This window comes from Schistocerca cancellata, chromosome 7 (genome assembly GCF_023864275.1).
Source record: "Schistocerca cancellata isolate TAMUIC-IGC-003103 chromosome 7, iqSchCanc2.1, whole genome shotgun sequence".
Lineage (NCBI taxonomy): Eukaryota > Metazoa > Arthropoda > Insecta > Orthoptera > Acrididae > Schistocerca > Schistocerca cancellata.
The window spans coordinates 180,763,033-180,787,830 of record NC_064632.1 but is presented as its reverse complement, the minus strand read 5'-3'; the positions used below and the strand labels follow the sequence as shown (position 1 = coordinate 180,787,830).

At 42.6% G+C, this 24,798-nt stretch overlaps 1 protein-coding gene across 1 annotated transcript in view; it reads right to left on the bottom strand.

The window, feature by feature from the left end:
* The window catches only part of LOC126091882 (calbindin-32), a 695,369-nt gene that overhangs the window by 63,766 nt on the left and 606,805 nt on the right, over positions 1–24,798 (bottom strand). Inside the window, exons 6-7 of the mRNA XM_049907165.1 lie at positions 23,990–24,073; positions 2,222–2,277 (exon numbers count right to left, since the gene is read on the bottom strand). Coding sequence (XP_049763122.1) covers positions 2,222–2,277; positions 23,990–24,073 — 140 coding nt within the window. The remainder of the gene's footprint in view (positions 1–2,221; positions 2,278–23,989; positions 24,074–24,798) is intronic.

The following is a 24,798-nucleotide window of genomic DNA, read 5'->3' as shown; positions in this document are numbered from 1 at the left end:
ATGAAATTAATATCTGTGAACCTTCATATTGATAATGAATTTAAGACAGAATTATTGGTCAGTACTTTCCTCCATGAGGTGAATTGTGTATTTTTGCTGATATGTATATAAAAGCAAAAGCGACACAGTACCTAGATTTTTTAAGTAATAGGTTGGGGAATGTTAGAAAAGGAAAGCAGATCACTCAGATCCAAGGAGAGAAGGGAACCACCTGTAGTGAGATTGGAGATAGATAAAGGTGATGGAGATCTTTCATTTGATACAATTAAATTCATACTGCAGTTGTTTGAAAAATGTAGTTGGTTTTAACAGAAGGGTTGAAAGGGAAGGAAGGGAGTGAAGGGAAAGGACTGGTGAGTTTTAGGAAAAGGGGGCAGTTTTCAGTAAAGTCACCGAGAATCCCAGGTAAGAGGAGATTTACTGAACTCAATCCATTTCCTAAACCTTGCCAGTCATTTTCCCTCACCCTTCCTCCTTCCCCTTCAAGCCTTCTGCCAGGAGAAGGAGCAACTGGAACTGGAAGCTTGTAAACTATAATACCGTTTACATGTGTTTTGTCCTACCACTGTTTGGGAGTGTATTTTTTCTGTGTCCAATTACTTATACTTTCAGAAATTGGTTGATGTATTTACTTTATTTATTTGCCTGTCCTGAACATTGTAAAATTTCCATGCCTAACATTTGAGAGAGGTGAATTTGTAAATTTGAGACCTTGTGGTGTTGGACAGTTCAATGTAAGGGACTCATCACTTTCTCATGCAAGTACAAGTTTTTTTCTAGTTGAGTACTAACAAAAGATTAGAGTGGTGGTCAGTTTGTCCTCCTAATCTCTTACATAATAGTTAACACTGTTATCAACTATTTTTGTGCGTAGCAAATGTTCTTCTGCAGTACTATTTTAAATCTCATGAAAGGTAGTAATTGTATGATAGTATTTCAAGAATTGACAAAAGAAGCATTCTGTTTTATTGTAAAACTAAAAGGCAATAAATTGCGTAAATTTCTGAAATATTTTTTATCAGCTTGGCCACTGATTTTCATGATGAAAGGACTAAAAATTGGTTGCTCCACACATTTTCATTCATTCATGTGATGTGCATGATGTAAATGGTAAATGTTTACAGTGTACTTGTGATGTGGGATAAATTGAGACACACAGATTGATATAAGACAGTTGTGATTTACCAAGGTGGGAAAAAGCCTCTGCATGAAAATAACAATTAAATCACTTTGTTTCTCTGGCCTTCTTACTATGAGGCAACTGCTATTGTAAAGTTTAAGTCTAGATCACAATGGAAATACAATTAGTTTTTACATAACTAGTTCCATTGACTCTTCTCTTCATTGTGCTCACAGAGAATGTTAACTTGGATTTTAACAAAAACAAGTGGTATAAAAGGGTGAGCAGATATTAAAATCTCATATACTGCACATGCACTGTAGGTCAACTGCCTTTTGTTGGCCAATTTCAGATTGTTTTCTTGCTCGATAGATCACAAGTGTCTTATATCAAACAGCTCATCTTGGCTTCTTCTACACCACTTTGATACACTGTAAAAAGTTATCATATAATAACTTCCTGAGGCAGTTCCACTCTCAGACACAAATCATACATTGGACCAAAGTATGCTGCAAGGATATTATTTGGTGTCTATAAGTATTCTTAAAGCACTTCTATGCAACAAGTTTTTTAAACAATAGGTTTACTAATAGCAGCTTTACAACAATTAGTTCTTATGAAGTTTGATGTAAAGGACCAGTAAAAGTATGGAAAAAATAGTAGCACAAGAGTACCAGTAGGAACAAAAATTGCTTCCACTGTCCTAAATCTTACTCTTCCACAGAGAGAAGAAAGTTGCAAATTAAAGGTGCTGGTCGGCAATAAAAATAAACTGAGATCATTTTTGCATGACAACTCCTTCTACTAGATTAAGAGGGAAAGTCAAAATCCAGTTACATAATTTATCAGCATGTAGCCATATCTGGAGCAATAAAATGTACCCTACTTGTAAAGCTATTACATTGTCCACAATAAGGACAGTCGTCACAAAAATAATATGATCAACAAAACATGAAAATAACTAAACTAAACTATTTAATTTATTGGTTAAAAACAGTCTTGGTTAACCAATACTGTTAAGCACTGGTTTGCTGTTAAGCCACAATTGGACTGGAAGAATTTCTATTTAATTTGCTTATAGCACTAATTTCCAATTCTTACTTTGCCATCTCTGACAACTGTAGCCGTCCATCTTTATTAGCATCAAACACCTGGAGCTGAAACAAAATGAAACAGTTATTGAAAGGTCAAAAATTGCTACATTGCAATGTATGATTACATCTACCAATGTGAATAAAATGTATGGCAGAGAGGAGATGTTTTGTCAAATGTAGGTTAAAGATGTGTCTCCTTAACAACTTATTCTACAGAGGAATCCTTGAACAGGAAATAATTAGTCACTTTTACTTAAAAAGTTGTAAACAGTCAGGAAGTGTGTAACTAACTGACTGTCTCATAAAAATGGCTTTTTACAACATTGCTAATTGAAGAGCTTGTTCATTTTGCATGATAGAACTTCTTGATGTAATGGTTGAAAGAAATAGCTACACCATAATCAAAAAGAAGTGCAGAGCTGCACTATCTGCACTGATTGGCATAAAAATAGCTGCACCCAGAAGGACCCTACCACTCCACTGCTTTCTGGGTGAGGATGTTATGCACCATCAGCTATAGAAATGATTACTTTCTCACGGTCAGCAACACACTCAGGGAGCAAAGGTGGGGCCTTGATGATGTGTGTATTGGTTGACATTAGAGGGGCCAAAATGGCCATGTCATACAGTACAACAGTGATTAACATCACAGGAGCATCACCTGAACATGTGCTATGCCTTGGCAACATCTTTGACACTAGGTTATCCAAGTGGTTGAGTTCAAGAGAGGCCACATCATGGGGCTGCAGGGGGTTGGGTGGTCCTAGTGTCATACTGGGCACCAAATCAGTTGTATGGACACCACCATTGATCATGTTGGCATCAGAAGATGCAGAAAGGCATGCATGCATGAATGACATGCAGGATCTGGAAGTCCATCACACACAATAAGGAGGGGGGGGGGGTGAGGTTACATCATGTTAATATGTACATTTCTAGGCCGTGTGGCGCAATATATGTTGTAGTCCTTTGAAGTTCAAAATGCAGTTCTTTTGTATGCACAGTATTATCTATCACTGACAGTGTTCCTAATGGACTCTATGATAGCCACATGGTACATGGATGTCCTGCAAGTGGTAGGTCTGCTGTTCATGAATATCGAATGCCCGTGCCATATTTCAACATGGTAACTCTCGTTCTCACACCACTGCCACTTCCAAAGCATGCCTTGTAGTTGAGAATGCTCTGCCATAGCCAGTCATATCACCCAATCTCTCAGCAATCGAGAGTATGTGGTTTGTTGAGGACCATATTTTCAGGACTCCACCTCCACGCACTGATCTGTGTATCTCCACACTCAGTTGCAAGCAACATGGGCTGTATGCAGGAAAACATCTGAGACCTGTCCAGCTCCATACCACACGTATTGATACTTGTATTCAGAACCATGGGGAGGTGGGGGGTTACATCATGTTAATATGTACATTTCTAGGCTGTGTGGCGCAATATATGCTGTAGTCCTTCGAAGTTCAAAATGCAGTTCTTTTGTATGTACAGTATTATCTATCTGCCTGCTTACAATGATCGCAATCTGCCTTGTCCTTCTGGGTGCAGCTTTTTATGATGATGAATTTATTATGATAATCTAAAAAAAGAGTAATATAGATATTAATTTCACAATAACTGCAAATATATATATATATATATATATATATATATATATATATATATATATATATATGATATGAATATAATAGAGGGAAACATTCCACGTGGGAAAAATATATTTAAAAAGAAAGATGATGAGACTTACCAAACAAAAGCGCTGGCAGGTCGATAGACACACAAACAAACACAAACATACACACAAAAAATTCTAGCTTTCGCAACCAACGGTTGCCTCGTCAAGAAAGAGGGAAGGAGAGGGAAAGACAAAAGGATATGGGTTTTAAGGGAGAGGGTAAGGAGTCATTCCAATCCTGGGAGTGGAAAGACTTACCTTAGGGGGAAAAAAGGACAGGTATACACTCGCACACACACACATATCCATCCGCATATACACAGACACAAGCAGACATTTGTAAAGGCAAAGAGTTTGGGCCAAACTCTTCGGCCGAAACTCTTTGCCTTTACAAATGCCTGCTAGTGTCTGTGTATGTGCGGTTGGATATGGGTGTGTGTGCGAGTATATACCTATTCTTTTTTCCCCCTAAGGTAAGTCTTCCCGGGATTGGAATGACTCCTTACCCTCTCCCTTAAAGCCCACATCCTTTCGTCTTTTCCTCTCCTTCCCTCTTTCCTGATGACGCAACCATTGGTTGCGAAAGCTTAAATTTTGTGTGTATGTTTGTGTTTGTTTGTGTGTCTACCGACCTGCCAGTGCTTTCGTTTGGTAGGTCACATCATCTTTGTATATATATATATATATATATATATATATATATATATAAAACTTTTTAACCATTTGTAATTTGTTACTGTCAAATATTTACATGCAGTTGAGTTTTAATACAAATGAGAGGTGGTAATACATGATCACATTGGTAAAGCAGAACACTGAAATAATAATAACACAGAGCCACTCATGTGTTAAAGTTGTAACAAAACCATTAGCGTGATATTTGTAAATAACAATATATGAAACTGTGGAGTATTGTATACGATCTGTCATCTGCTTAATCTTTATTGGCTGTAATTGTTTTATTCTAGGGTTTCAAAGAAAACCAATTTTTTATGTAAAACGTCAATGTATGTGATACCAACAAAATCTGATATAAGGCCTAGTTTACTAACGTTCATTGTTTGAGACTTAACTGAAATTTAACTCATGACGATGTTGAAAGCATTTTGTGCTTAAATGTTGTATTTTGGGAAGTAATCGAAATTTAATATAAAAAAATCAAATGCACTTGAAAATTCAACCACACTATTTAGTATTTGTTTCAAGATAGACATACTTCATTAGAAAGCCCTTATTCTCTTCTATGTTAAGGCGTTCTTGTATTTTTTTTTCTTAATTTAGTAATTTAGGAAAATCAATGCTACAAAGATGCACAGTAAATTTGTAATTTATTTACGTAAATTTTACACAAAAAAGCGCTATGGTACTACATTGTACCCCTACTTTTCCCACTTTTTCTGTCACATTGACATCAAATCTCAGCACAATTCCGCCCAAGGACACCATGGACGTATCACAAGATGAGAAGATTGTGACAGCCTCTCTTCAACACAATTTATTCCTTCTTTTGGGGTCTGTGCGATGGAGGTCAGAACCGCGACACCCAACATTGAAGTAACTCGGTTTGCTTATGGGCGGGCGAGAGGAACATTTCAGACACACCGGCGCTTATAATCGACGCGAAAAAGTCTCAGGGGATGGCATAAAGAGCGCCAATAGAATCCCACCGTTTCCTTGGGCGTTGATTCTCACACTTTTCGTGGTTAAAAATGCAGTGTGATGAGCAACGGGAGATGTTCTTGACGACCCTTGACACTGCTAATACTCCCGGACGCTTCAACCTTTCTGAGGACGTTATGGGCCTGAATCATAATTGAAAGTGATCGCGCATGTCACATGTGACCACAGTCTTTGCTCTCTTGCACACGTTGAAGCCAGTAGAGACCATTCAAAACCATTCGACGAAATTTGAACGTGATCCGAAGCAGGAAACAGTACTTACGGTTTTCAACCTTCCTGTTTTTCTGGCCTTATGTGGCGTGGTCATGAGGTTCAAATGGTTCAAATGGCTCAGAGCACTATGGGACTCAACTGCTGTGGTCATCAGTCCCCTATAACTTAGAACTAATTAAACCTAACTAACCTAAGGACATCACACACATCCATGCCCGAGGCAGGATTCGAACCTGCGATCGGAGCAGCAGCGCGGCTCCGGACTGGAGCGCCTAGAACCGCACGACCACCGCGGCCGGCGTGGTCATGAGGGATTGCAACATTAACATGTGCGTGAATAAAGCGCCAAAGAGTATAACACCCCCCCCCCCTTCCCCCAAGTTCTGCAACGCCCACAGAGTCATCTAAGCATCTTTCTTGAGCACGTTAGAAACATACCTTCAGAAATTTCGACACCAAATCAGACTGAAATGATACTTACATCAAGACCTTAAGCTGCCGACAGGCGTTGATATACATCAATGGGGACAGCTGAAAATGTGTGCCCCGACGGGGACTCGAACTCGGGATCTCCTGCTTACATGGCAGACGCTCTATCCTTCTGAGCCACCGAGGGCACAGAGGGTAGTGCGACAGCAGGGATTCTTCCTATGCGCGCTCCCCATGAGACCCACATTCCTAACTTAATGTCCACACACTACATTCGTGGTGCCCCTGCCCATGACACTCATTACTCGTGGCAGACAATCTTACCGAGTCCCGTAAGAGTTCGGGCAATGCGTGTGCATCTGCACAGAAGAAGGTCAATGGCCGGTTAGCCTTAACTACGTATATGAAGATGGGTTGGGGTTGTTTGGGGGAAGAGACCAAACAGCGAGGTCATCGGTCTCATCGGATTAGGGAAGGACGGGGAAGGAAGTCGGCCGTGCCCTTTCAACGGAACCATCCCGGCATTTGCCTGGAGCGATTTAGGGAAATCACGGAAAACCTAAATCAGGTTGGCGGACGCGGGATTGAACCGTCGTCCTCCCGAATGCGAGTCCGGTGTTATGAAGATGGAATCTGTTCTGCGGACATGTTAGAAAGAACAGATACCATCTTCATATATCTAAATCAGACTGGCGGCTGCTCCAGCACTAGATCGTTAGGCAACCCCTTCGTCACCCCTTGGTTGCTGTTTGCGTACTTTCAGGCGCTAGAGCAGCCAATGGGCTGAATTGTTATCGAAGTTTCTAAGAGATACATTTGTAGCGTGCTCAACAAAGTAACAAAGTAGCGTGTGTGTCACCGAGGGAGTTGCAGGACTGAGGGGGGGGGGGGGGGTGTTAATGCTTCACTACCGCATGATCACGCCGCAGGAAGGTGGAAAATAGGAGTGTTGAGGAAGCAGAAGTACCCTTTTTGTGTCCGAATCAAGTTCAAATTTCGTCGAATGGTTTTAAATCGTCCACACTAGTTCCAAACTGTAAAAGAGAGCAAAACGTGCAATCTAACTGCACTCCAGAAGGGTGCGTTCACGTTCAATGGAGATGCAGCCCCGCGATGTCTTTAGAGAAGAGTTGAAACCTTCGAGGACATCAGCAGTGTCAAAGTTTGTCAAGAACATCTTCCTGTTGTTCATCACATTGCGAACTGTCGTTTTCAACCGCAAAATGTGTGGGAATCAACGCCCCAGGGAAGGGTGTGGTTTCATTGACAACCTTTATGCCGTCCTCTTAGGCCTTTTCGTGTCCATTCTGACCGGCGGTGTGTCTGAAATGTTTTCCGCGGCTACCCATAAGAAAACCGAATTCTTTCAACGTTGGGTGCAGCGATTCTGACCTCTACTTTGGTGACGATTTGATATCATCAACCCGCCTTACAGCTAACAGGAACTACTCAGCTATGTTTTTTTTTCTCGGATGAGCCGACCGACACATTGCAGTCTGAAGCATCGCTAAACCCGAGGGTGACTTCGCGGCCTACCACACTTTCTAACATTTTAGAGTAATGTTGTATGCAGCTTTGAAAAAAAAATCGAAATCATGCGTTTCAGTGGCAGACTGCTACGGGATTCGCAAAAGTGATTCTTCAGTTTTGTTGAGCAATGTAGTTAAGTCAAAATAAGAGGCGTATTTCAAAAGTAAGGTCTGATCTGTCGTGAAATGCAAACCACAGTGAAAATCAAATGTGTTCTATTTGAAAAAGTTAGCCACACATTCCAGCAACGTCTCTACATAGTCGACGCTCCGTCTGAGACATTTGTCGCAGCGTTGTACCGACTTACCAATGCCCTCGTCATAGAAGGCAGCCGCCGGCACTTTCTCCCGATTATCTACACTGAAGTGTACGTCACTGTCTGTGCCCAAAGTGTTGACTTCATAGCCAGCGGTTCACGTGAGCAGAGATGATATATCAGAAGGAGCAAAGACCGGGCTGGCATGGAAGGCGATAAAACACTTCCCATCGAAAACGCTACAGGAGCGTCCTCATTACCCCTGCAGAGTACGGCACGAGGAAGGAAATGCATGAGAGTTATGTTGTATGGGCTGCATCAAATCAGGCGAAATCTCTCACCGGTGTTCATAGTTGGCGGGAGGCACTGTTTTCTAGACATCTTTATGTGCTCACTTTGCGCTCAGAACTGAAAAGACAAATGTGACGTGATCAACGGGCATACTACAGACGCTGTCCAACACACCTATGCAAAGCTTTATCGAATTTTCACTGTGATTTCCATTTCACGACCGATCGGATCTTACTTTCGGAATATGCCTTGTATAACTGCAATCTACATCCTTCAAGTAGTATGGTGTATAGAGTGTTCTTGTATAGTTTGTTATGATTACGTTACTACTATGCTATTAAAAAAAATGTAAGAACTGGAGCACAGAGTGTCAGAAGTTGTGGGGCAGTCTTGAGACAGTGTCTCAAGTAGTCTTGCTATGTAGATTTATCCAAGTATAAAATTTGTGTTATTAACATAAAATATCCAGATCCGCTCTGGACTATAATCGCCAAACAACGGAAATCTATAAATCTCAGACTGGTGGCCTTTCTGCAATAAGCGATTCACTTAAATTCCCGAAATAGGCAGAATGAGACTCCGTGTTCAACGTCATTATTTTTGTTGTTGTTGTTCGTCTAGGCTTGTAATACTTTGTTTGCTGTGTCTGTTCCCGCAGACATGCATGTGTGCAGACAATGTGGCATATGGAGGTTTGGATCGGTCTTAGGCGCATGCACGGATAGTCGAAATTGTTAAGGCGACCGTTCGCAATAAGTGGAATATTCGGGTTTGAATTCCGGTCCGGCAGAAATACTGAGCGACATGACGCAGTAGTTGGCAGACTGGGCTCGCATTTGGCAGGACGACGGTTCAAACCCGCGTCCAGCCATCCAGATTTAGGTTTTCCGTGATTTCCCTTAATCGAACTGTCATTGCGAACTGTCGAGATGCACGGGAATCAAATTCCCAGGAAAAGGTGTGGTTTCATCGACAACTTTTATGCTGTCTCCTTAGGCCTTTCCGTGTCGATTCTCAGCGGCGGTGCGTCTGAAATGTTTTCCGCTCCCACGTGTAAGAAAACAGAGTTATTTCAAAGTTGGGTGTCGCGGTTCTGAATTCCATTGCAGTGGCGATAAAATATGGAATGAAATGTGGGTAAGAGGGGCTGTGACGAACTTCTTATCGTATGACACTTCCACGGTAGCGTTGGGCGGAATTGTGCTGAAATTTGGTGACGATATGACGTCATGAACCAGCCTTACAGCTCACAGGAATTTCTCAGCTATGCTCTTTTTCTCACACGTGTCGACCGACACACTGCAGTCTGAGCATCGCCGAACCCGAGTAGGACTTCGCGGTCTGCCACGCTTTACACCATAGTACACGAAGGTTGTAAGTACCTTTGTACTAAATTTCAAATTCATGCGTTTCTGTGGGAGACGATCATGGGGTTCAATCTTGTTGAGCAGTGTAGTTACAAGTCAATATATATATCTGTAATCCACGTCCTTAAAGTAGTATGTTGTATAGTTCTGGTTGCACAACACATTATGATTACATTGCTACTATGTTATACCGGGTGATCAAAAAGTCAGTATAAATTTGAAAACTGAATAAATCTATCTACATTTTTCCGTGGTTTATCAAGTTTTAAAATTTATACTGACTTTTTGATCACCCGGTACATAAAAATATGCAACAACTGGAGCACAGAGAGAAGTTGGGGGCATGCATGAGACAGTGTCTCATGTTGGTAGTCTTGCTATGTAGTTTTATTCAAGAATAAAATTTGTGTTACTAATATAAATTTTACACTTTTGCTGATTCAGAATGACTAGAAATCATAAAATCAAAAACAGATGTTGACACTTGGTCTGATTTTGCCATTATAGAAGTTATTTCTAATGAGTGCAGTGGTTCGGTCTACATCTACATCTGCATGACTACACGGTAGCTCACATATATATGCCTGAGAGAGGGTTCATAGTACCACTCCAATTTCGGAATGCACTTGGGAAACATGAACACATCAATGATTCAGCGCAAGTCCTGATTACTCTTGTTTTATCATAATGGGCGTTCCTCCCTATGTAGGTGAGAACCAATAAAATATTTTTGTCCTAACCACTGCCATCCTGACTTTCTTATCATATCCGTGACACTCTCTCCTCTATTTCACGATAATACAAAACGAGATTCCCTTCTTTGAATTTTTTCAAAGTTCTCTGTCAATCCCATCCGGAGAGGATCCCTTACCGCTAGACTGCATTCCATAAGAGGTCGAGCAGGCGGGAGTACGAAAGATTTCTTGCATTTTCTAGGTCAGGGGCGGCCAAGATTTTGGCTCGCGGGTCGTGCCCAGGGCCGATTGCCAAAGCGCTAAGCCTCGCTTCACATTTCCCCCACAGCCATACCACGCTGTCTGAGAGCGAGGAGAGGAAAACTGCGAAAGCGCTGCATTTAAATGGCAGTGCAGTCGCGGTGCATACGACGTCATTTTTTATTTCCAATTTCTCAGAAACATATGTGAAACTTTCAGTAATATTTATTTATCTATGGCGCACTGAAGACATAAAATAATTTATCTGGTACTAAGTGGCGGCGTACGGACAGACGCTGACAATTTCTCAGAGTTTTGGACTTAATTTTCCATGTATTCGTGACATATTTATTTTCATAATCGAAAAAAGGACTTTTACACAAATATATCGATCGAAATAATGCAGCACTTTTGCAACGTCGTTAAGGAGACTTGGAAGCTCTACCTGAGGAAAGCAGTGTGGATGTACTGAACAGTTTTAACGTAAAAAGATTTCTCATTAAAACTGGAATTACCTGGCATGTTAATCGGTTACATCGGTACATGCACAGGGGCACTTTGAACTGAAACGGAAAACGGTCTCAAAAACAGCGAGGAAACAGATGTAAGACTGGCACTACCCTCAAACTATTTATGAATCTATCCTCGCAAATCCGTCAAGCCCACAATGAAGTCTGTAACGGCAATGAGCTCAGGGAAGTGGGCTGTCTTTGTCAGACTGTCTCTCTTCTACTCCACGATTTTCTTTTCAAATGCATCGCCCTCAAATCAGAGACAAGTTAACTTCGCAGTGTCTTACTATGCGCAGTGCACAGTCAAACCCACTTAAAATGCGATGTCTACAATCCATTCCGGATGTTACATTTTCGTTCCTGCTCTCCTTTTTCGTTCATAGTTTCCACAAAAGCCAGTTTTAAATTAAAAAAATCGTTCCAGGTATGCGCCTTGACTTAACCAACGTACTTTTCCGTAATATATGAAGTATCCATATTATTCATTCAGTTCCACTGAAAACGGTTGCAACTGACAAAGGAATAATGCGTACGACTGCAGTAACGTTATTGGTCATACGACCAATATCTTCGTCCGCAGCTCGTGGTCGAGCGGTAGCGTTCACGCTTCCCACGCCCGGGTTCCCGGGTTCGATTCCCGGTGGGGTCAGGGATTTTCTCTGCCTCGTGATGACTGGGTGTTGTGTGATGTACTTAGGTTAGTTAGGTTTAAGTAGTTCTAAGTTCTAGGGGACTGATGACCATAGATGTTAAGTCCCATAGTGCTCAGAGCCATTTGACCCATTTGAACCAATATCTTCACGCGCTCCAGGCCTGCAATATTAATGCACAGTGTTTTCTTACAGGGTAACAACTATTGAACTATATGAAATGAAATCTTCGTAACTCCTGAAAGGATTGCGTTAGGACGTTCAAACTGGACGCTTGGCCGCGGAGTTTGATGGGAATAAGTATGTGCATTATGGCTTGATTTAGCAACGGAGTCCACTTTCATTTGGATGGGTTCGTCAATAAGCAAAATTGGCCCATTTAAGGGACTGAGAATCCGCATTTCGCGATCGAGAAGTCTCTTCTTCCTCAATGGGTAACTGGGTACAATGGGTAACTCAATGTCCAGTCACCGAATAATTGAGGCGATGTTCCTTGATGGCACGGTGACTACCGAACGGTAGGTGAAGGGTTTGGAAGACGATTTCATGCCATTTATCTAAAGCGTCCCTGATTTCGACAAGATGTGGTGAAAGGTCTATGTTGGATTCCTTTCATGTTAATTTCTTAAATCTGTTGTCATTTACGGCATAAATTCCTCTTCTAAATTTACTGTGGTGTTTCTGACTATCTGGGCGGAGACTGAGCAGTGGAACGTGTTACTTTTACACATAAACAAGAACGATCTGTCACACTACTACACTTTAAAACACAGTTTATATGTAATTCATGTCACACAGTCTCATACGGAACCTACATCCGCTTTCTTTTATATACTGTATATGATAAGATACTGTCATCCCCCTTCCCTTCTGTGTGAGAGGATGAATGAGCAAATGTATTTCTAGTTGCATGCTTGAGGGTAGCAGACAAGCCTGTCTGCTAGAGAACAGTAGGACCAACGTCAGAACAGGTAGCTACACTTTCTAAAAGCAAAGAGGTTTCTATCCTTAGTATGGTCCTGTCCGTCCCTTGTCATGTTGGTATAGGAAGCTGCCCCTCTGGCCACTTCCGTTTGTATTTGTGAGCCACCCTCAGGAAGGGACCAGGGCAGTCTGTCCGTGGCGAGCGTCTGAAGTGGTAAGATCTCCGGCTAAGCGCGTGTTTGCTAAGTCCATAGGACAATGGATTTCTTAAGTTCAGCCTAACTGAAAATTTAATCACCTTTATTTCAGGTTTAGCTCTAAAATATCTAATGTTATCTTAAATTGCAACACAGTGTAATTCGCGTGTGGAGTTCAGAATATCTTCCGGTAGTTGCTTTGTCACTACTTTGTGAGTAAAGTGGAACCACGTGTTGATCAGTAACTCTAACTAAGATCATCAATCTTAAATGCGAATGTGCATGAGATTATAACGTCTCTTCTTGACAATATTTTTCAATATGGCAACTTTTCTTTATGTTCAACCCACGTGGGGTGTACTTTATGAGACCAGTACCACGTGCTTATACAGTTGTTTGACCCATCAGGTTAATAGTAAGACGATAGTAACCAGTTCGAGGGTTTTTCTTTAGTAAATTGCGTTTCGATGTAATTTATTTTAATTATCAAAATTATTGTACAGTTACACTCTTTGTGTAAACCAAGTTGACCACGTGAAACATGTGGTGTAAGCATCAACTAGCCCTCAGCTATTCTTTTCGGGAAGATTTCACAGAGAGTTAGCATGAATTTAGTATACCAGTGTGTGGTAATTTAATGACGGACAGGATTGCGCTACGAACGTAACTTCTTTGGGTGAAAATTGAATCGGTTGGTTGTGGTTAATTTCCTCTTGCATATGTTTCAACGTTCTTCGAGTGTTATTTTATGAATGCAGTGTTGTATGCAGTCCCCCAATCTTGGCTCCATATTTGATGTGTTCCGTTAGATTACAAACTCACATTGACACAGTCCTAAATAAGGCACCAGCTTACTTATGACTCACGTTTAATATGCTGAAATTTCAATGATCAATGTTAAAATAAATTTCGAAATATAAACTGATTTATTTCTTGTTATTTAAATTCTCTTTTATATCACCGGTTGTCGTATGACTATTAAAAGATTATAATTAATGTTAGTCTGGTTGGGAATTTGGTAAGCTAGACTGGATACCTGGTGAAACAGTTGCGCAGTAATGCAAGGTTAACTTCCCCAGACAGCTCACAGCTTTTAACCCGTTTTTATTGTCTATCAGCACCGGTTACACCACAAAATAAAGCAACAACGTTACAGTGGTTCATGCAAGACCGAGCTCAACCCCATCGGAGCAGGAGAATGCTTGATGTTCTGAAGGAGCACATTGGGGACCGCATTCTGTCTCTGGGGTACCCAGTGGCCACTGGCGTGGACCTCGATTGCTCAACATATTCTCCGGATCTGAACGTATGCGACTCCTTGTAGCAGGGGTATATTAAAGACGAGGAGTACAATAGCCCCAAAACCACTGCTGAGTTGAAAGCGGCCATTCAAGAGGTCATCGACAACATCGACATTCAGACACTTCAGCTAGTCATGCAGAATTTCGCTATTCGTTTGCACCACATCATCGCCAACGACGGCAGGCATATCGAAGATGGCTTGGTTGGCTCTGAGCATTATGCGACTTAACTTCTGAGGTCATCAGTCTCCGAGAACTAAGAACTAATGAAACCTAACTGTAGCGCCTAGAACCGCACGGCCACTCCAGCCGGCTATCGAAGATGGCATAGCCTAAATACGAATATCTGTAGTGACGTTTACATGTTGTATAAAGTGTTTGCACGCCGTAGTTTGTAACTGATTTAAGTTTTTTTTCATATAGCTCATTAATTGTCCCCATATATGTACAGAAAAATGAATCCAGTCTGTCGTCCGTTGTCATTTTTTGCTCTTCTATGGTCAACTAAATCTTTAAATTACTTCTGCATGGTATTGTACACTGATGGCCATTAAAACTGTTTCACCAAGAAGAAATGCAGATGATAAACGGGTATTCATTGGACAAATATATTATACAGGAACTGACATGTGATTACATTTTCACGCAATTTGGATGCACAGATCCCGAGAAATCAGTACCCAGAACAACGACCTCTGGCCGTAATAACGGCCATCATACGCCTGGGCATTGAGTCAAACAGAGTTTGGGTGGCGTGTACAGGTACAGCTGCCCATACAGCTTCAACGCGACACCACAGTTCATCAAGAGTAGTGACTGCCGTATTGTGACAAGCTAGTTGCTTGGCTACCGTTGACCAGACGTTTTCAATTGGTGAGAGATCTGGAGAATGTGCTGGTCAGGCCAGCAGTCGAACTTTTTCTGTATCCAGAAAGGCCAGTACAGGACCTGCAACATGCGGTCGTGTATTATCCTGCTGAAATGTAGGGTTTCGCAGGGATCGAATGAAGAGTAGAGCCACGGGTCGTAACACATCTGAAATGTAATGTCCACTTTTCAAAGTGCCGTCAATGCGAACAAGAGGTGACCGAGACGTGTAAACAATGGCACCCCATACCGTCACGCCGAGTGATACCCCAGTATACACGCTTCCAATGTGCGTTCACCGCGATGTCGCCAAACACGGATGGACCATGATGATGCTATAAACAGAACCTGGGTACGTACGAAAAAATGACGTTTTGCCATTCGTGCACCCAATTTCATCGTTGAGTACACCACCGTAGGCGCTCCTGTCTGTGATGCAGCGTCAAGGGTAACCGCAGCCATGGTTTCCGAGCTGGTAGTCCATGATGCTGCAAACGTCGTCGAACTGTTCGTGCAGATGGTTGTCTTCCAAACATCCCCATCTGTTGACTCAGGGATCGAGACATGGCTGCACGATCCGTTACAGCCATGCAGATAAGATGCCTGTTATCTCGACTGCTAGTGATACGAGGCCGTTAGGATCCAGCACGGCGTTCTGAATTACCCTCCTGAACCCACCGATTCCATATTCTGCTAACAGTCATTGGATCTCGACCAATGCGTGCAGCAATATTGCGATACGATAAACCGCATTCGCGCTAGGCTACAATCCGACCTTTATCAAAATCGGAAACGTGATGGTACGCATTTCTCCTCCTTATACGAGGCACCACAACAGCGTTTCACCAGGCAACACCGGTCAACTGCTGTTTGTGTATGAGAAATCGGTTGGAAACGTTCCTCATGCCAGCACGTTGTAGGTGTCGCCACCGACGCCAACCTTGTGTAAATGCTCTGAAAAGGTAATCATCCCATATGCTGTAGTTGTGGCTGTTCACATCATTGGCGGTTGGATCGATCGGCTGGTCAGTCGCGAACTGGGACAAAAGATGACTTGTCCGTGTTGAGCGTTGGCGCATTTGAGGTCGCCACGTCAGTCCAGTGGCCCGCGCCGTATAGCGAGGGGTAGTGGCTTCGCGGCCGACGCAAGAGCAACAGGAGTCACCCATGACATCGGCCTGGCCGGCGCGAGCTGCGACGCCGTGAGACGGGACATCGGCGCGCCTTCCTGCGTCCGTTGAAGCGGCTGGCAGCGGACGGTTCGGGAGAGCGTTTTGGGCGTGCTGCGCCAGGTCTTCGCCAGACATCGCGGTTTATTAAAGGTTAAGTGATTCGTGATATGTTGTTTCAGTTACTTGTTAAATTCTTCGTGTGTTCTCGGTCAGTCTCTCGTCCCCAGCTTGCTCGTCTGTCTTTCGTCCGCATTTGTTAGGCAGTTAGTGTCTGTCTGTCGGTCTGCCGTACGTTAATAGCTGCCTCTGTCATGTTTGTCGGATTCGGTGTTAATGAATTTATTGCTTAAGGTGTAAAGGCCGAATTCCTGAAATATGTTTTTTCTCTTGCCTATCATCTTGAGAGGCGGTTTATGTGTAATGTAGAGCATGTTTGTACATTTTATGTAAGACTTCATTTCATGGATTTTATTTAAATGGTCATTTTAGTGTATAAAGTTGCCACCCTTTCACAGTAAGAGTTCTCTTTTAAAAAAACCTTGCAACTTTCCGTGGGAAGTTTTTTTTTTTTTTTTTTATAATGTGAATGTTTGGTACCATTTCCATCCCTCCTACAGGTGCACAGTTTATGCGTCTGTGTGAGTTGATAAAATTTTTAGTTTAAAGTGATCTGGTGTGTTGCAGATTTGCACCAGTGTAGTTTTCAGATGTTGTTGCGAGCGGTCGTGACTACGGCCGTGTTAAAAGGGAGCGGCAAGGTTCTCAGCCCCAAAAGCTCATACTGTTTAAAAAAATAAAAAAATATAAAAATGTTATTTCTGCCTCTGAATAAATTGTAACTTGATATTAACAGGGTGCTTTCTGATTATAATCTTAAATCTGTGTTTTTTTTAAAGGGCTTTTAGGAACAAAATTTCCATTTATTGAAAAAAAAATTAATTTGTTTCATGAGTTAACCATTGGCTACTACTTCCACGCTCACATAGTGTGATTATATGTGTTAATGTTCTTGATAAATCGCTAGTAAATAAAGTAAATTCTTAAGAAAAGGTTTTGAAAGTAAATTCACGGTTCAATCTCAATAAATTTTTGTATCATTTCAGAGTTAGAGGTCCTTTCTGACTCACCGTATAGAATGAATAATAAACAAGCGATGCGTAAAACTACAGGCGACTGTAAGGACTAATTTCATTGTGTTGTTCGCGTCGATAAGCAACAGCACTCACAGTGGGACGCCCACGGCCTGTGGGAGACGCATGCCGACCGCGGCGCGCCACCGTGTACCACACGCGCTAATGGCGCGTGGCTGGCGAGCTTCGCGCGCCGGACTACGCCGCTCGGCGGTTCACGTCACACGCCGGGGCAGAACCGGTTCAGGCAAAAGCACAGTCTCTCCGCTAACCACAGGAGAAACAACGTCCAAAAGCGTTGTTAGAGTGAACTACAAATACTGCAAAGAGTTTACAGTAGAAGGGGTGTGTTTCACTGCTGAGAAGATGATCAACTTCTCCCAGCTCTTAAGTACACTACTGGCGATTAAACTTGCTACACCACGAAGATGACGTGCTACAGACGCGAAATTTAACCGACAGGAAGAAGATGCTGTGATATGCGAATGATTAGCTTTTCAGAGCATTCACACAAGGTTGGCGACGGTGGCGACACCTACAACGTGCTGACATGAGGAAAGTTTCCAACTGATTTCTCATACACAAACAGCAGTTAACCGGCGTTGCCTGGTGAAACGTTGTTGTGATGCCTAGTGTAAGGGGGAGAAATGCGTACCATCATGATTCCGACTTTGATAAAGGTCGGATTGTAACCTATCGCAATGGTGGTTTATCGTATCACGACACTGCTGCTCGCGTTGGTCGAGACCCAATGACTGTTAGCAGAATATGGAATCGATGGGTTCAGGAGGGTAATACGGAACGCCATGCTGGATCCCAACGGCCTCGTATCACTAGCAGTCGAGATGACAGGCATCTTATCCGCATGGCTGTAACGGATCGTGCAGCCACGTCTCGATCCCTGAGTCAACAATTGGGGACGTTTGCAAGACGACAACCATCTGCACGAACAGTTCGACGACGTTTGCAGCAGCATGGACTATCAGCTCGGAGACCGTGGCTGCGGTTACCCTTGGCGCTGCATCAGAGACAGGAGCGCCGGAGATGTTGTACTCAACGACGAACCTGGGTGCACGAATGGCAAAACGTCATTTTTTCGTATGTACCCAGGTTCTGTTTACAGCATCATGATGGTCGCATCCGAGTTTGGCGACATCGCGGTGAACGCACACTGGAAGCGTGTATTCGTCATCGCCATACTGGGGTATCACTCGGCGTGACTGTATGGGGTGCCATTGTTTACACGTCTCGGTCACCTCTTGTTCGCATTGACGGCACTTTGAAAAGTGGACATTACATTTCAGATGTGTTACGACCCGTGGCTCTACTCTTCATTCGATCCCTGCGAAACCCTACATTTCAGCAGGATAATACACGACCGCATGTTGCAGGTCCTGTACTGGCCTTTCTGGATACAGAAAAAGTTCGACTGCTGGCCTGACCAGCACATTCTCCAGATCTCTCACTAATTGAAAACGTCTGGTCAATGATGGCCGGGCAACTGGCTCGTCACAATACGCCAGTCACTACTCTTGATGAACTGTGGTATCGTGTTGAAGCTGCATGGGCAGCTTTACTTGTACACGCCATCCAAGCTCTGTTTGACTCAATGCCCAGGCGTATGATGGCCGTTATTACGGCTAGAGGTTGTTGTTCTGGGTACTGATTTCTCAGGATCTATGCATCCAAATTGCGTGAAAGAGTAATCACATGTCAGTTCTAGTATAATATATCTGTCCAATGAATACCCGTTTATCATCTGCATTTCTTCTTGGTGTAGCAATTTTAATGGCCTGTAGTGTATGCATTTTAGAGATCAAGTTTACTGGATACTTTTGTCTAATTTTGGTCCATACTACCTCTTCTCACTATATGGAATGCTTTTTTTAACTCCCTGTGTATGGAAACACCTGACCTCTTCAGTGCACTGATACTTCCATAATAATGTCGAGCAAATTGTCCATTTGTGTATACATGGCGTCAGCAGTTGCTATATCAATAATTTGTGAACACAGGTTTTGTATGTGCAACTACTGCAACGAGTTTTTTCCCTCACAATACACGTTTCGCTTTATTCAGTTTAAACATCGCCAATGGTTAAGGTTTCTTGTTCGTTTCTTGCTTGCAGTGCGGAGGTACTGTCTACATACACATTTCACTCCCTCTTTCTCGCTGGTGGTGTTAATAGAAAGTATACTATCTGATCGAAACTATCAGGATATCCTGAGGTAATGTGGAATTGACCACTAGATGCCACGAGTGGCCCACCCACCAACATAAAAGGATGTGGAGAGTATTGTGTTGTCAGTAGAGTAGCTGTAAGAGCAAAAATGGGTTGGTCAGTAGAGCTCAGTGACTAGTCATTGTATGTCTTCTAAGTAACAAACCCATCAGCGACATTTCAACCCTTCTGTCCAAGTCGACTGTTGGTAATGTGGCGTAGAAACGCGGAGCCTCCACAGCTAAACTAAGACCAAACGAACCTCACGTACTGACTGACCGTTGAGTGGTTGTGGCCGAGCGGTTGTAGGCGCTTCAGTCCGGAACCGCGCTGCTGCTACGGTCGCAGGTTCGAATCCTGCCTCGGGCATGGATGTGTGTGATGTCCTTATGTTAGTTAGGTGTTAGGTTTAAGTAGTTCTAAATCTAGGGGACTGATGACCTCAGATGTTAAGTCCCATAGTGCTTAGAGCCATTCGAACATTGAGTATTGCAAGGGTTATGAAACTTCCCGGCAGATTAAAACTGTGTGTCGGACCGAGACTCGGGACCTTTGCCTTTTGAGGGCAAGTGCTCTGCCATCTGATGCGAGCTGCTGCGCGGGATTAGCCGAGCGGTCTAAGTCGCTGCAGTCATGGACTGTGCGGCTGGTCCCGGCGGAGGTTCGAGTCCTCCCTCGGGCATGGGTGTGTGTGTTTGTCCTTAGGATAATTTAGGTTAAGCAGTGTGTAAGCTTAGGGACTGATAACCTTAGCATTTAAGTCCCATAGGATTTCACACATATTTGAACAATTTTGATGCGAGCTACCCAAGCACGACTCACGAGCAGTCATCACTCTTCCAGTTCCGCCAGTACCTCGTCTCCCACCTTCCAAACTTCACAGAAACTTTTCTTCGGTGGGAGACGTGGTACTGGCAGAATGGGAGGTGTGAGGAGGGGTCGTGACTCATGCTTGGGTGGCTCAGATGGTAGAGCACTTGCCGCAAAAGGCTAAGGTCCCGAGTTCGAGCCTCGGTCCGGCACGCAGTTTTAATCTGCCAGGGAGTTTCACATCAGCGCACGCTCCGCTGCAGAGTGAAAATCACATTATATTGCAGAGGGTGTTTGTGAAAAATCGCATGAAACCAGCGAAAGCAATAACTCGTGAGTTTCAAAGTATTACAAGCAGTTCAGCTAGCACAATGACTGTGCGTAGGGAGTCAAAAAGCCCAGCAGCTCTTGTAAGCGATACTTTTCTGTAGCCATGTTAAAAGGCGCTTGAGGTGGTTTAAAGAGCGACGGCACTGGCCAGTAGACGCATGGCGACGAGCAGTTTGGAGAGGTGCATCACGCTATATATTCTGTGGAAATCCAGTGGTAGGGTTAGGGCTTGGGGAATGGTTCTAAATGGTTCAAATGGCTGTGAGCACTATGGGACTTAATATCTGAGGTCATCAGTCCCCTAGAACATAGAACTACTTAAACCTAACTAACACATCCATGCATGAGGCAGGATTCGAACCTGCGACCGTAGCGGTCGCGCGGTTCCAGACTGAAGCGCCTAGAACCGCTCGGCCGCACCAGCTGGCTTTGGGAAATGCCTCGAGAAATTTCTCTGCCATCATGTGTAGTGTCAACACTGTAGTACAGAGGGAGTGGTGCTTCTGTATGGGTGTGTATTTTGTGGTTAGCGTGTGGTGTCCTTATTGCTCTTAAGAAAACACTAAATGTGGAAGGATATGAACACATTTTACAGGATTGTGTACTGAGTACAGCAGAAACGATGGCTGGATCAGCATGACAGGGCACTGTGTCATAAAGCACCATCTGTGAGGCAACGGTTGGGAGCAACAACATTTCCGAAATGCACTGGCATGCTCACTGTTCCGACTCGAACCCAGTGGAACACATTTGGGATGAGTCAGAGCGTCTACGTCGCTCCAGACCACAATGTCCAACATGACTACCTTCCCCAGTTTCCACTCTTGAGGAAGAATGATCTGCCAATCCTCCACAAACATTCAGACATCTAATTGAATGTGTCCCCAGCAGAGTTAAGGCTGTTAAAAGGTGTAGGGTGGACACATCCTATATTAGTGTCCACAAATAGGCGTCCGGATACTTTTGAATAGATAGTATAAAACAAAAAATCTCACCTCTTCAGCGCACTGATACTTCGGAAATAACGTCTGCCAAATTCTTCATTTGTGAGTACTTGGCGTCGATAGCTGCTATATCAATAAATTATACTGCAATACATTTTTGCATCATGGTACACGTTTCTTTTTATTCAGTTAAAACATCGCCAATAGCAAGGTTTTCTCATTAGTTTCTTGCTCAGAGTGTGCCAAACACGTTCCACTACAACAGTGGTTCCCAACCTTTCTTAGATCATTACCCCTGAGTGCAATTAGATATTAGTTATACTCCCGACCTCTGCCCCCCCCTCCCTCCCACCGCCCCTGCCGGCTGTTGCCCCGCCCCCCTCCTCAACGTTATCACCAACTTAAGCATCTAACTAAACTGTAGAATGAAAGACTTTGCTTGGAATACTTTTATTTTTAAAATTATGAAAGACGAATGATGTGTGTGTGTGTGTGTGTGTATGTATGTGTGTGTTGTTTATTTATCCTCCACTTCTCCTCCTACAGGTCAGACAGAGAGAGAGGGAGAGCTAACTATCCACAGTGAGGGTAGACACTTGTTACGAAACATACTTCCCGCATTAGTCCTCTACATTGCGGCACTTGCTTGTTCTGCACACTGCAACCTCATTTAAAATCAACCAATTACTGTTCGTAATTCACTTGATTGCTGCATTCCTTTCTTCTGAACTGGTAGAAAATGGAAGACTGCTTACTATTAATGCTTTGTGTCTGATCACAGCTACTAGCAGTAATAGTAACAATAATACTGTGTACAGAACAATAGCAGCCCTTATGTAGTTACTGCTATGTCTTGCCGTCAATTAATTCATTTTTCTGCTTTTAAGCGACCAATGAGGCAATTTGTGGACTACTGCAGGTACTATCTACAACATGGAGAAGACATTTTCTTGAGATATTTAGTATTTGTTACTTATACGTCTCACTTATATTATCATCGATGTACGGGACAAACCACAACATAAGTGTGTAGTGGGTGGTCTATGAGGAACCTGTAACCTCCACTGCATTAATGCCATAATTAAGAAACAGTGTATACTGATAACTTATATAATCAGTATTGGAGCCTTACAAAATCGTGATAATGGTAATGATCTTTTGAAAATAATTTCGTTTCTTGACTGAAACAGAATCGAATCGCTTCGTTTTTACCCTTCAGAAAATTTAATTTTACCTCTCAGAGTGTAATTACCCCCACTGCACAAGAAGTTACCTTTTCGTCATCGTGGTGTACATCAAAGAAATAAAAATTTGTGAGGGCACATATGGCGAAAGGTGAAACTCACAAGACACGTTTTTGACATGGATTTCACATCTTCCGAAATACCGGTTTTGACTATGTTACGATCATTAGAAAATAGATCTCCGCCAGAAACTAGTCATCGAGTGAATAAGAAAGTAAAATTTATAACTATGGACCCTCCTCCCCCCTTTTTTCCCCCTCATCTGTTCAAGTCCTCTCTCTCCTCCCCCCTCCCCCCTCCCCCCTCCCATTTGCCTGCCTTAGGCTGTGGTGTGTCAGTTTCGTATCTACTCTACAATGCACTGTTTAAGCGAGTGTTCAGTATTGTGCGTGCCCCTTTTTACGTGTTGCGAACAAAAACTATACTGTCGCTAGGTGCGCTTTTTTATCTCTTGCGAACAGAAACCAGAATATCGCCGTGTTTTTTAACTGTCTGTCTACTATCGTACCTGTCTACTCACTGTGTGTCTTAATTAGCATCATCAACCCTTTCTTTTTATACTTTAACTTCCACAACTTTCCGCCATTTTACAGCTTAATAAAGTGACCGTTTTTATCACCTGTTTTTATTGTTTGTTATCTTCTTATTACGTTTTTAACTATTCTGTAGGCTGAAGAGCGGCGTACTAAGCTGCTGCCAGCCCGCCCCCTCTGTGCGGGGATGGGGGGAATCGAAACTCAATAAAGGAAAAAAAACCACGATGGAGTGGTTTTTCGTTGCACTGATTAACAGAAGTTCCTGATCGATAGCTATTCGGCTATGTTAGAAATTCATATATATATATATATATATATATATGTATATATATATATATATATATATATATATATATATATATATATATATATATAATTACTATTGTTATTATTATTGTCTCTCGCATAACTAAAGTATATTTTTTGTAATAATTATAAAATTTCAGTGGCTTTGTTCAGGTGAATGCACTGTCATTACTTTTACTTATATTCAGTTTAAGAGTACTTCATTTGTGAGATTACACTCTTAGACATGGGCTCAGCCCCGTAACGTACCATAGTGTCAGTGTACTCTATGAGCTTGTCCTCGGAGACGTCATTCATCTTCTTAGCCTCCTTCAAAAGGTCGCGCAAGAAGTTCTGAAACAAAGTATTTTAGACACATACATGTTAAAACTGTTGCTGAGGAGAAAACAACTGCATTATCCATTGACGATCTTACTTTCAACACTGCTACACTAAATGACAAGTAAATGAGGTGTCTGAACATGTTAAAATATACAGTAAGTAACTCGCTACTTTAACTTACACTTCCTTTGATTAGCTGGACGAGCATCACTTGCAATGTGAAAAATACTGCATACAGCAAGTACAGTATACAATAAGACATTTGTGGCATTATTTTGCTTGACAGAAAGATAAACGTTCGGACTCGATCCACAAACTCACCTTTAATATAACCTATTTTTACATCAAGAGCTAAAATATGCAGTGGTTCAAAGTTTGGAAGACTTATGAAAGAACTAGTCTTAAGCGTAAGATAATTCAAGCTGTATCAAGACGCTTCATTGAACTGTGCTTCATACCTTTAATGATACCGAACCTTAAACTGAGTGCTTTGAGATTAGAAACCAACGGTCGGAAGTGAACACTTAGATTTTTATTGGCGTAAACATGTATAACCGTACAGTAACACGTTAAGCTCATACAAACTATCCAAAATAGCTACCGCCAGTCTAAGAGCATTCTTCACAACAGAATCAATCGTCAGACCTGAACTGTGGGTTTAGAATCATTTCGCCCCCTGGCTTTGTACTTCACGCTATATTCTCCAACATAGGCATTTCACGTGCAAGTTTACAAGT